The sequence below is a fragment of the Montipora foliosa genome, chromosome 3, assembly GCF_036669935.1.
Source record: "Montipora foliosa isolate CH-2021 chromosome 3, ASM3666993v2, whole genome shotgun sequence".
NCBI classification, from domain to species: Eukaryota; Metazoa; Cnidaria; class Anthozoa; order Scleractinia; family Acroporidae; genus Montipora; species Montipora foliosa.
The window spans coordinates 2,220,816-2,233,658 of NC_090871.1; the positions used below are offsets into that span (position 1 = coordinate 2,220,816).

At 38.3% G+C, this 12,843-nt stretch overlaps 1 protein-coding gene across 1 annotated transcript in view; it reads right to left on the reverse strand.

Annotated features, from left to right (window-relative positions):
* Positions 1 to 12,433, reverse strand: part of LOC137995142 (minichromosome maintenance domain-containing protein 2-like) — a 31,251-nt gene extending 18,818 nt beyond the window's left edge. Inside the window, exons 1-10 of the mRNA XM_068840718.1 lie at positions 12,329 to 12,433; positions 12,138 to 12,198; positions 11,926 to 11,984; positions 6,599 to 6,699; positions 5,671 to 5,766; positions 4,868 to 4,972; positions 1,383 to 1,450; positions 1,200 to 1,301; positions 288 to 388; positions 166 to 183 (exon numbers count right to left, since the gene is read on the reverse strand). Of these exons, the coding sequence (XP_068696819.1) occupies positions 166 to 183; positions 288 to 388; positions 1,200 to 1,301; positions 1,383 to 1,450; positions 4,868 to 4,972; positions 5,671 to 5,766; positions 6,599 to 6,699; positions 11,926 to 11,984; positions 12,138 to 12,198; positions 12,329 to 12,433 (816 nt within the window). The remainder of the gene's footprint in view (positions 1 to 165; positions 184 to 287; positions 389 to 1,199; positions 1,302 to 1,382; positions 1,451 to 4,867; positions 4,973 to 5,670; positions 5,767 to 6,598; positions 6,700 to 11,925; positions 11,985 to 12,137; positions 12,199 to 12,328) is intronic.
* Positions 12,434 to 12,843: the final 410 nt, after the last annotated feature.

The following is a 12,843-nucleotide window of genomic DNA, read 5'->3' on the forward strand; positions in this document are numbered from 1 at the left end:
GAATGTACTTTGAAGAAAAAAAAAACAATACGTTAACCATTAGCAACAATTATGCGAGAGGATGCCTACAACGATAGAAAAGAAAACTACGCATTTTAGACTAGGGTAAATACCATGCGATAGTTTCGGTGTGTAAATAAAGAAGTAATGATAATTTTGTCTTACCTTCTCTATGTTATTTGCCTGAAGGAAAATAATGGTGCTACAATTAGTTTTTGAGACCATGTAGCCCACGACAATTTTAGGTCATCAGCAATAGGAAAAAAATTAATACAAGAGCATCCTACCTCAAAGACTGTTGTGCACTGATAGTGAACAGACGCTTCACAAGATGGCAAAACAACAAATGAATATTGCTTCCCAATCTCAACTTCTTTGATGAGCTCATCTGTTTCAGAAACAAGATAGAAAATGAGCCTATTAAGACAAGAGATTAAACATCGACAATATAAACGGTGATGAGGAAGACATTAACGAAGGTAACGATAGCGAGCTTAACGATAGTGATGGTACTGAAAATAGTAAAGATGACGATCAGGTCGAGGTTAATGCTTATACGCTAATGTTTATCACACCCACATCGCTGCTTGTACCATCAAAACATGGTGAAGTATGAAGTAATCTAATGTTTGCATGTCTTTCCTCTGGATTATTAAGTTAAAACTCCGGCGTTGCATTTTCAGCCGATCAGGGGTGAGAGCAAAACCAGGAAACCAATAATTATTGGAATCTGCTCACACTCATTTCGAGTTCTTTTTTCCGGTGCTCAACACCGGCTGCATGCAACCGGCAAACACTTGATTGGTCCCGTCTATCGCCACTGGCGTTTCATTTTAAAAACCGTCTCAAAATAATTAACAGGGAGCTTAAGCAAGCGCGTTTTTGAGACGCGGACGGCAACCGGAAGAAAACACTTCGCGTACCAGGACAGTGGTGTCTCCTTGATTTTTATACTAATCATCTCTAATGGAAAAAAAGATACTTAGCACTATAAATGTGGTTGAGTGAAGACAAGTTGAAAGGGAAAACAGGTCACTTCCGGTTGTCGTCCGCGTCTCAAAAACGCGCGGGCTTAAGCTCCCTATTGTTAAGTATAACGCCTTGATGGGTCTATTGTTTCTCCTCAAAATAAAAATCGTATTTCCACGACGCCGCACATTTACCTCTACGTTTATTTAAGAACGTCGGTTCCCAATTACCTCTAACATAAATTGATACCGATTGAAAGATCTTCCCAATGTTGTTAATCCAGAGTTTTTTCGCAGCAGTCAAATGACTTATGACTTGCACCACACACTTATCTGAAATACAGTTAAGAGAATAATGTTCTATTGCCCGTTATGAAGATAGCATTTAAATAAAATAATAAAATTACTAGTTACCTGACAAAGTACGGCAAGTGACATCTTCAATGAGAGAGCATCCACAATATCGACAAACAAAGTCTCTTCTGTCGAGAGGACAAATTTAAGTCATTTTCAAGTGATTGTCGTTCTTCTCATCATAATCAACATTATCGTGATTGCTATCGTTATTATTATCATCATTGTTATTCCGTGGTTTTCGCGCAGCTTTGAATCTTAAAGCCATTGTCTCTAAGAGTACTTTTCTAACTCTAGAATCTTGGAAACAAACTTGCAGCAATTCGAGCAAACTTTTTTATTCGATTAATTCAAAATAATTGTACAACAATTACTAAGCATAATCCAACAACAATCTTAAATCTTGTGTAGATGGTAGGTGGTCATTAGATTCTTAAAGTTAAGCTCTCCCAGCCTCCATACAGACATTCAGTAATACAATGTAACTGACGTACATGAAATTTAGCAGTGCTTGCCGATTTTTTTGGCAAACCCCCCTACCCCTCCCCATTTTTAAAATTTGAGGAAACTCAAGCCTACTCATTGATAACAAAACTGTATAATCATTACTATCGTACCCTATAATTCTGTTTTATTCTATTTATTTATTCACACATTATATTTTGTTATTATTATTATTATTATTATTATTATTATTATATATATATATATATATTTTTTTTTATATTCACTTATTTTTATAATATTGTAAATATTATGCAACGTTTCTTCAGTCTGTCTATTATGTAATGGCTCAATATGTATTGTGAGGTTTATTTTGTCTTAATATTGTTTCTAGATTACACTGCACGCCTCGATTAGCATTGCTATACGCGTGCAGCGTTCATTCTATAATTTGTCTGTAATTTTTGAAAATAAACTTAACTTGACTTGAACTTGACATCTACATCTATATTCCTGTGCTAATTAAAGACACGCATTTACGATGTGGGAGATGCAACATCATTTTATCGCAAGAAATTCTCAGGCTAAATGGAGCACTCTGATTGGCTGGTTTTTGGTCGGGATTTTACAGTACTGACCAGTACCACGGAAACGGTCCGTTTGCGTATTTTTTTCTCTCTCCCGGGAACTTCAAGTTGAGCGAAACAAAACAAAAATTTTAAGGACGTTCGCTCCAAAATCTTCCTACGATGAGATTTTCTTCATTTCTCGCCTAGAGTTAGGTCATAAACTACTTACTCCAAAAATGAAAAAAAAAATGGGGGTCACCGACTTTGTTTCGGAGAAAATGGCAATGGAAAAATGCCTTAATTTCGAGAAATCGGTCATAATAGCGAGATGTAGGCTCATCTGCTCATCCATCGAAAATCATAAAAATAAACTGTTGGAGTGAAAGTTTCCATGCATAGGTTTTAAGAGTGAGATTTTTAGATAATTGTATGCCGCTAGGGATGTGGTAAACAGTAGAGTTCATCCTCGACGAGTGTTTTCGTCAGCTCTATCCGTTGCAACCACTACCGGAATTCGATGGCACGAGGAAAGAAAATGTTAAAAAAAGATAACTTCTTACGGTGAGAATTTTTTTATTTCATCATATTTTGTAGATAGTAAGTAAAGTAAGTGATTCATGATTTAAAAAATAGGGGTCACCGATGATCTGAACGAGTAAAATCGATGTGATTTTGCAAAGCTCATGGAAAAGTTCGTTTACCACCCTTTTGCGTGACCTGTCGGGCAAGGACTGGAACCCAAGAGAGGATCGATCGTTGAAGGGGTTGAATGGGTTTTACCGAAAAAAAATAAACCTTTTTCGAGCATAGCAACGACGTTTTAAGCAAGGGTCATCTTCATTTGGTTGGTGTCTTGTATAATATCTCCCCATTGCCGTCATGCTCATCCTCTGGAGTGTGTTTTTTGTGAAATTCAATCGCTGATAGTTTCCACGCAGGTCCACACTATTCAAGCGGACGAGGACGAAAATACTCCTCAATTACACGAAAGTAATGGAAAAGAACTTTAAAGACATGCATTCACTTTGAACGTAAGCTCGTAGGGTAATAAAAACATTAAAAAGAATAGCCCCATTAAATTTACGCAACGGTTCGTCCACGATTTTTCCAAACTTTCAGCCACTAGTCTACTCGATCAGCTACCTTTTCCAGAGCTTTTCCATCGTCCCGCTCACTTCTCTTTGAAGTTTCATGATGATTCGGAAATAAATGTGCCATTCTTTTGCCGGCCTGTAATTTTTTCCTCGGCGTTTTTGTCGCCATGTTATTTTAACTGATGCTTGAAAAATTTGTATGAAAGTCAAGTAGACTAGTGCACGACTGATAAAACCTCTCGAATATCAGTCGTGCAGTAGTCTACTTGACTTTCATAAATATTTTAAATCAATTTTGACTGATCACGATCTTCTCTGATCCAACGCTGTGCAAGACTTACCGTCTACGGTTTTTGCAAGGTTTTAAATCCTCAACTTCACTAATGCTCAAAGTAATGCGTGACATATTACAGTCGCGTTACATGCGCAGTAACGTTGCGCACAAACAATTAGCGCGAACGTCCTTAAAAGGCGGAATTTATTTTTTCATCACAATAGTACAATTACACCTAGCGGAGTTTAGTTTTACATGTAAAAGGTTACCGTTCAAAGTTCGTTGATGGAAGCTGAAGATCACGATCATTTACCAAGTGGAGAAGTGCCCGATCGCTCAAGGAAACGATGCCATGTAATAAACACCGACTATTTTACACCGTGCTGCGCTTGGTTGGTACTGCCACAACCTTGAACCAATATTACCCAGTATTGCCATCGCGATCGGTTAGTAAGAGGTTACTAGTTGCACATTGCACCCTTTATGTTGAGGTGGCTAAAACCAGTTTCAAAAAACTTTACTTTTTAGAATGATTGACTCTACAACACTGTAGAAGAAAAAAATCTCTTATGGTACCATGTGAAACCACCGGTGGCTCAGTTGGTTGAGCACCAGGCTGTCACGCGGGAGGTCGTGAGTTCAACGAAACTCAGGGTCTTTAAATAACTAAGGATAAAGTGCTTCCTTCGTAACGATATCTGCGAATGGATAGACTTTGTCGTTTCGGATAAGGACGATAAGCCGGTAGGACGTTAAAGAACCCACACACTATTCGAGAAGAGTAGGGCAAGGAGTTCCCGGTGTTGTGGTTTGATCTATGGATATAGGGGTTAGGTGTCAACTACGACGAAAGTTCTGCTCCTCTCCCCTGCCACTCCATGAATTGTGGCGAATAAGTTAAACTAAACTAAAGTAAAATTATTGCTTTACAAATGTGCTCAATATTGTGACGAAATAGATTACCATTGCAACCTGTCAGCCATCTCAAAAACTCCTTATATCCTGTATTTCGAAAACGGACGGGTAATAACATATATATCATCTTAGTTAACTTACATAACTAGTCTCATCGTTTCAGAGAGATCCATTTTCTTTCCACACAACACACGAGGACATTCAGTCGAGGTGAAGAATATTTCAACAGCGGTAGAATAACTTTCTAACCTGACTGTGACATCCTCCGTTTTTCCAGCTAAATGAACCCTGATATAGCAGTGTTTAGAAGAACCCAAGCACTGAGATTGAGGACAATAAAATCTAGCACTTTGGCTAAAAGAGGGAAATAATGATTCAGGTTAAGAGCATAGTTTGTTCGTATCCGTGATTTCTACATGACGTAATGCAACCATAAAACAACTATTTTACAATCACGGGTGGTGTGATATGTACAAAAAATAAAGTCCGAAGTGGTCCTACCCATCTTTGCTATGAATCTTGAGTGAGGCGGTTAGCCTCTACGGGTGCTTATTACTATGAGCTCCCACCTCAGTTTTATACTAACAATACCAATTACGTTTAGATGCGAGAACTAAACAAAACTGCAGTATAAGTTAGGGATGGGTTTGCGTTGTAGCAGACGTGTTTTGCGTTACGATCTAATCAGGCACCGATATTTTCCGAAAGCACGTGCATGGTCAAAGTCGAAAGCAGAGGCGGAAGATAGCATTGCGACTGATTAGTTCTCTCCAGCTTGCAACATCCAAACGAGGCGGGGTAAGTACAATATCGGGAGAAATCGGATCTATTGATCGGCTCGATCCTCACATGATCTGTGAACCACTGGCAACTGATCGACTCCGATTCCGTCGACAACCTGATTACGACTCCCACCTGGCAACACCTTTGTTGTTTAGTTTTCTCTTGGTCGTAAGCTGATAAAACTTCTCCAAAGCGTAGTACATTCATGCTATTTAAGAGAGTTTGTCAAAAGTAAGAACTTAAAAAATTTAAAAATTTAAAAAACTTACGTATATTTGGTGACAGCTGTCATTCCACTAACAATGCCAGAAATTTTAAGAAGATGTGGCTGACTATGCCTTGCAAGCTTTTTGTTTTTCAAACACCTGAACCCAAAACAGAGAAAGATCCTTCAAGAATAGACCTCTTTCATAATGGCGACCAAATAAATTATTCTTTTGTTTTAATGCTAATAAGCCCTACTAACCTCGCTACGACGAGCAAATTTCAAAAGAATATTTGTTTTAAAACGAGGGCAGTAGGTCTAATTAACATAAATACAAAAGAATGTAAAGTTGGTCGCCATTTATGAAAGTGGTCTATTACTTGGCAGTACGATTAGCAAAGAAAACTCGAATGATCGTGTATCTGCGGTTGCACAAATAATAAGGACTTCCATTAAACTCCTTGCAGCAAAGAACAGTCTGATTCCATGCCAATTCTTTTAATAGACTATATTCGTATTCTCAGTATTGGGCTGGAACTAGCTTGCAATGGAGGCTAATGCGGGGGAATATATTAAAGAGTACTTGCATTTGAAAGATTCCCCCGCATCAGCCTATTCCATGCTCGTTTCAGTGCAACCGTGAGAATACGAATATGGCTTAGCAGTGAAAGTTTTCAGCCTTGGTTATACTGAAGTGTCCCTTTCGATCCAGAAATGTTTACATGAAATCAAATTCATCGTTTAGAAGAGAAATTTACCGTCTTTTTACATCAGACGGCCTTTTTTATTAAAGCCGGCATTTTTAGATCGATATAAAATGAGTTGAGACACTCTTCTTGCATATTGTGTTTAGAAACCATCGTGGCACCAACAATAAAAGGGCTAGACGAGAAGTTCTTCGACCCGAAGCCGTTGATATGGGTTACTTGCCTTTCAGTCATTCAATCGCCCCATCATTTTAGTGGTGCAAGTGTCGCCAAGGGAAAACTTACTCTTTATGGAGTGGAACAGACGAAAACCTGACAATTGATAATACTTGCGATGGCAACAAATTCGGAATCCACGACAAAGTGTGAATTGTTATGAAACAGACCTACGAGAGAAAGAGAACATTAGAAAATCTCGTTTTCTCGAGCTGCGTACTGTAGGTTATTCCATTTTAAGGGCAAACCGGATAAAAAGTGGCTGGTATAATGATATTCTTTACATCTCTATGGATCTTTGAATCATTCAACCACGGCAGTACCAGGGCGCTTATACATAGGGCGGTGAAACGGGCAGTCCGCTCTTGGTCCGATGTGTGATGCGGAGAAGGACTGGCACGAGCGCTCCTTCCGCGCTTCCGGTGCAATTAATGGCTGCCAAAAATATCCTCTCGAAGAACCGGAAATATAGTTTTCTTTCTTTATTTTTGGGCCACCAGTAGTGTATTATTCAAAGGCCTTTTTGATATTTTTGACCCAAAACTCAATACTATTTTGTCTGTTGGAATATAACTCAAGTATTTTCATCGTAAGCTGCTCAAATTTGAGTGAAGTAAGACTGTGTCGAATGCAGCTATGTCCCGCTTATCGTGACCAAGCCATGTTCCGCTGCTTCTTTTAGGAGTACTCCACATTACTCCACTCTAAATTTTACATATGTTGAAGATCGACAGCTTTTACATAACATAGTAAAAAACCAGCTGGATATATTTGGATATAGCAGCGTTTCAGAACTTCAAACTTGCTCACTTAAAATCGCTCGCGACGAATCGCCAGCCGCAGTCAATTTTACCGACAGTAAAACACTATTTTCAAGATTTCACCCGCTTGGAAAAATCAACAAACAACAAATACGGTTTAGTCAGGGCGCTTGTAAGTTCATCTTGATAATTTAAATGAAATACGAGTAAAGCTTGCTGTCCGAAAAAGTTTGCAAATACATGGCTTTGCATGAAAACAACACCACAGAAAAGACACAAGAATTTATGAAAATGTGAAATGCTTTGGAATGTCTTCAAAGATACAGTCCACTGCAGTCAATAACAGATCAACGTGTTACCAACTTAAACCTAGTACTTAATTACTTAAAAGCCTGGAAAAAAAGAGCTTCAACAAACATTCCACAGAAGGACAGATGTGTCAGAACACTTCATAACATGGCAAACAATTGATCTCAAGGTAATATATAGACAAGACTTAAAATGGATCACAGCAAAACAATGCAAAACTGATAAGTTATTTTAAATACCATGTGCTTGCCCCGTTAGGTATGACCATGCAAAAAAGTCATACTATTCCATGGCAACTCCTTCATATTTTGTACCAACTGAGGACAAAGCAATGATTCCAGTTCCTTGCAGAATATCCTCCCATGAGGAAAAGCAATTTGTAGCCTGTCACTACTGCTACGTTTTAATTAAGACTCCCCATCCTCTCCCAAACCCCATATTGTTTTCTTTGCCTTTGTGCAGTTTGGACACAAACAAATAAGCTAACCTGTGGCTGATCAATATGATCACATTTTGTTCCACTGTGTGAAACATAAATAAAATAATTAAAAGCATAAGCCGTCGAACATACCCTAAAAATAACAATGACTGTATTTATTGTTAGGCTTGACTAGCAACACTGCACAGAGACCTTAAAAAATATAGCATGACCATTTCACACTCAAGGATCACAGGCATCTATTTTTGGGGGTCTGAGGGCTTATTAAAAAAGAAATTGTGGCTGATCTTTAAGCCCTTTTACTCAATCAATTAAATATATTACATATCAATACAGTAACTCTCTGTTTCATATTGTTTTCAAGGTGTCAATAAAAGGCCTTAATCTACTGAGTATACATACACACCGTGCAATACATACTTAATTGACCGCTCCCCATAGGGGCTTTTCAGGGCCAATGAAACAATCAACGAAACAACAGAACATACATATTCCAGCACTCGGCAAGGTCCCTTTTTGACTTGTGGCTGTTTCTGCTTAGGTGGCCTCATACACCCCAAGCCTTTTTGAACACATCACCACCAAGCCGGCCACTCCTGCTGAATAATTTTCAGGGTCAAGTATTTGTTAATCCCTCCTACGTGATTCAGTTTTTCATACATGTACTATCTGGCTGTTTCTGTGATCAAGTTTTTAATTTCACCCAGAGTTTGTTTCATTTGTTAACCTTATTTTGGGGTTGAGAGTTTGCTTGAGTTTGTAAATTTCTCCCCCTCATTCTACAGACAAACCCTTAAAATTCACCAACAGAATTCCCCTCATTCACCATTCACCCAGAGTATTCCCGTCAAACTACCTGCTAATTAGTGAATGTTTTAGTTGGTGGAGAGAAACCCCTTCTTGTAAGGAGGATTCTTCTATCAACAACAATTAAGAAAGCTACAAAGGTTGCTAGGTTGCTATGTATTACTATTAAATAACCAATCTTACTTTAAGTTGGACAGTTCATCTTTAATTTAATATGGCTACTTCTTGGGGCACCAGACACAAATGGTAACATAAGTATTGTTTATTAACCACTGTTTGCAAGACATTATATTTTGGTGCGATATTGTTTCTTGTCGCCTGTTTCCATTATTTTATGTCATCTGTATTTTGTACACAAAGTAGATGTTTTTGGCAGACATTCAGACTCCCCTCAGAGGGTTTTTGATTCAAATGCTTCACCACTCGGCAAAATTCCAGTCTTATTGATTGAGTTATAGACCCTATAATCCAAAAAATTACATTTATCACTCTTTTGTAAAGGTCATTCAAAAAATGAGGGCAATAGCATTTATGACTTTGTAATACCTTGTCTCATTTTTCCAGTTTAAATTATTTTTTTAGATTATGCAAATTAGAAGATTTGCAATGTCACACAGTGTACACAATGTGGAAGGCAGGACTTTTATTTTCAGATAATTAATGGTAATAGGTAACAATAGTTAGCTCTATTTTCTATTTTGTTTTGAAAATAGCATGTTATCATTTCTGCTTGTGAGAGCTAACCATAAATAGGCTTACCAAATTCTCTTGACACTAACTACACAACTCGTCATACTAACTAGTAAGCTACGATGGTATGTCATTTAGCCTGAGGTGCACTCTGGTCAGCCTGTGTTCAGTAAGCTCTCAATAATGACAATAAACAACATTTTACCCAAATCCTGTGCCAATAATTTCTCTGAACATGACTGATTTCTAAAGCCATAATTAAACTTTGCATAACTATTGTACTCACAGTAAGGCACATAATTAGCTCAATTATCATTCAACTACAGAAAATATTGTGGTAATCATTTGCAGATCTAGAGCTTGAGCTAAGGGTGGGGGGTTACTTGCCATGCCGGCTTTTCCTCCTGTGGTAAGGTAGTTTTGAGGTAAATGCAAGCATTGTGATTGGTTCTTTCTTGGTTGGGATTTTGCTATGCCGACCATTTCTTTGGAAGCGGTCATAAGCTGTGTAATTTTTGTTATTGAAAAGCCACAAATTCAAGAAACAACCATGGCCCGAGTACCATATGATAAACTACTTTCTAACCAAGCTTGCCCAAGCCATACTGATGAATATTGCACCTTGGTCATTTTTGTATGGACCTCGCTGCGCTCATCTTTAGTTCCACAATGTTCAACCAATATTCCCCGGTATCGCCCTCCAGTTCGGTTAGCAAGAGCTGAATATTTCCAAGTTGTTACTTGTATTTTGACCTGCCTTTTGGGTCCTTCAACACACAGCACGAGTCGTGAAAATACTCACCAGAATATAAACAAAATGTGAAAAAAAAAAACATGGTTTATAACCTTTCCCATGGAAATGGCTTGTATGGCAAAGTCCTGAACAAGAAAGCACCAATCAAAACACTTGGATTTACCTAAAGGCCATAGGTTATAGGAGAGAACCAATCAAAAACAGAGGGAAAATGTTTGTTACATTAACATCAGCTATGTGTCTGGAACATCTGAAGGATTTTTTTCCTCGTTCAAATCAAAAAAGTCGTCTGTGATGTCCTGTAAAAACAATTCTTCCAATTCTTCGAGTGAGTCGCCGATCTCAACACTTGCCGCCATTTTGAAAAGGCTTTTTAGTAGACCCCAGTCTACTGCATCACACCTTTTTGCTCGGACCCGCTCGTTTCACCGCCCGGTCTCTTTCCGCCCTGGCAGTACCGTAGAATTAGCAATATACCGCTTGCTAAATAAACTTGCCAGCACATGGATTTTTCTTTCATTTTTGGTCAACTGTCCAATTTTTCTTATATGGGAGTCCACTTAAAAAAAATAGTGACAGTCATGAGCATTGGAGATCTCAGTATCGCGATCTTCTTATAGTTTTGCCTATGTGCGAGCCGTCAATATTTCGTGGTATTGCCGTCTCACTTTTGCGGTCTGTGATTGGTTCTAATGTTGAAATTGACGTCGTTGCACTGAATTGGGTTACTGACGAACGGAAACAAATACGTTTCGCATGTAGAAAGAATTGAAATTTCGATCAGGCGCGGGTTGATTAGATACAAACCTAATTGCGATCTTGAGACGGCAATACCAAAAAAATTAAAAGTGATCCTAGTATATCGGGTTCAAAATTTCAGTGTTTGTTCTTGGCTGACTGATTGCAAAACAATAGCCTTGCGCAAGAGAAATTGTGCTAACGAGCCAAAAAATATAAACAAAGATTTTCGTGATTGGCCTCCGCTTACTTTAAGACCTCGTCTAGTTTTGGCAGTTCTGGGAATTTTTTTTGGTCAAGTTCTTTTCAGATTGGAAAGCATGGGCTCCTGTTACATATAATAAGGAAGCTTACGCAAGGGCGACGACGATACCGATGAAATATCATTTTCCGTTATTGTAATAACTTCGCTATAACCCAGTGTGTATCAACATTGCAGGAATAAAATTGGCATGAACGGTGTGGTTGTTTGGGGAGGAACTTTAAAAATGTCTCGTCAGGTTCTCACGTCGTCGTTGTCAGGATAATTTACAGTTGTATTTATTATAATTTAGTATTTTGGGGTTTTTTTTGCAGGAATCCGTGATACATATTTCGAAAGTTTAGGAAATATTTTGACCGATTTTTCTTCATAACGGTTGATTGAAGCCACTTCCAAGAGTCTTGCAGAAGATAATATACGAAATCAAGCGAAATTTTTACAAGAATAGCTTCAGTCCGGCACCTGACGGGTAGCAAAATCGTTCCTTTCACCTTAAAAATCAGTGAATGCTCTTATTTTTGGAAGCATATTTTTTTCGCACATTTAGCCTAGGAAAAAAATGGTTTCAACCCGAGACAGGATTTTAATATACCGGCAAGTTAAGGTTTGCAGAGTACGTACTGCAATTTCTCTTACCTGCTGAATCAAATTCATTGCTTTCAAAGGATCAAGAATAGCCAGGTTCCCAAGTTCAGCTACAAAACAAAAATCACAAAGCCAAATGAGGGAGAACTCGAATGTCAAGACCGTTATCATGATATTTGTTGTCATCGGGAAAGTGCAAAAAGAAAATTAAACCTGTAATGACAAACAAATTGTCATTATACAAAAACAAAGGCTAGCCTTACCGTTAAATTCAAGCAAGTACATTAAATCCATTTCCAGAACGAATCTGTAGACAGTCTTTTCCTGGATAAAAGTCAAATTATTTCGATTCAAGCTTTAGCCACAATCATCGTTATTGTTGCTTTTAAATTATCCCAAAAATTTCATAAGCGTCTCGTCGCATGAAGAAAGGATATGAAAGCTCTTAACGTACCGAAACATCTGCCACGTAGATTTCACATTGTCTTCTTAGTTGTTCGAAGGCACCACATTCACGAATCCATTTAAATGTCACTTCAAGTAGGCGTTTTTCCTCCATAAGAAGAAATTTAAAGAGGAATGAGATGAAAAGCTTATTTGCATTGGATGTTTTTGCTTGGCATCATGTGCTCTGCGCGCCGACTTTCCCGCCTTTTTGGGACTGCCGCCGGCCATCGGCGGCCATCATTAGACATCATTCTCCCGACCGAGAATTTCTCTAGAGTCCCGAAACTTTTCGGGTGTCACAATTCCCTTTGTATCTCAAGAAAGAGGAGGATCAATTTCTACAATCATTGTGCTTAGTTATCTTGAAAACATGCTAAAGGATCAGCTTTAATTTTTAAACCAAGCGGATGGCAGTTTCACAAATGGCTTTTAGAGCTCGAAAAGTTATCAGGACTTTTGACGAGAAACGTATCCCTGGGGACGAGGTTGCAGCCAAGTGAGATCACAGGATATGAGAAGAAC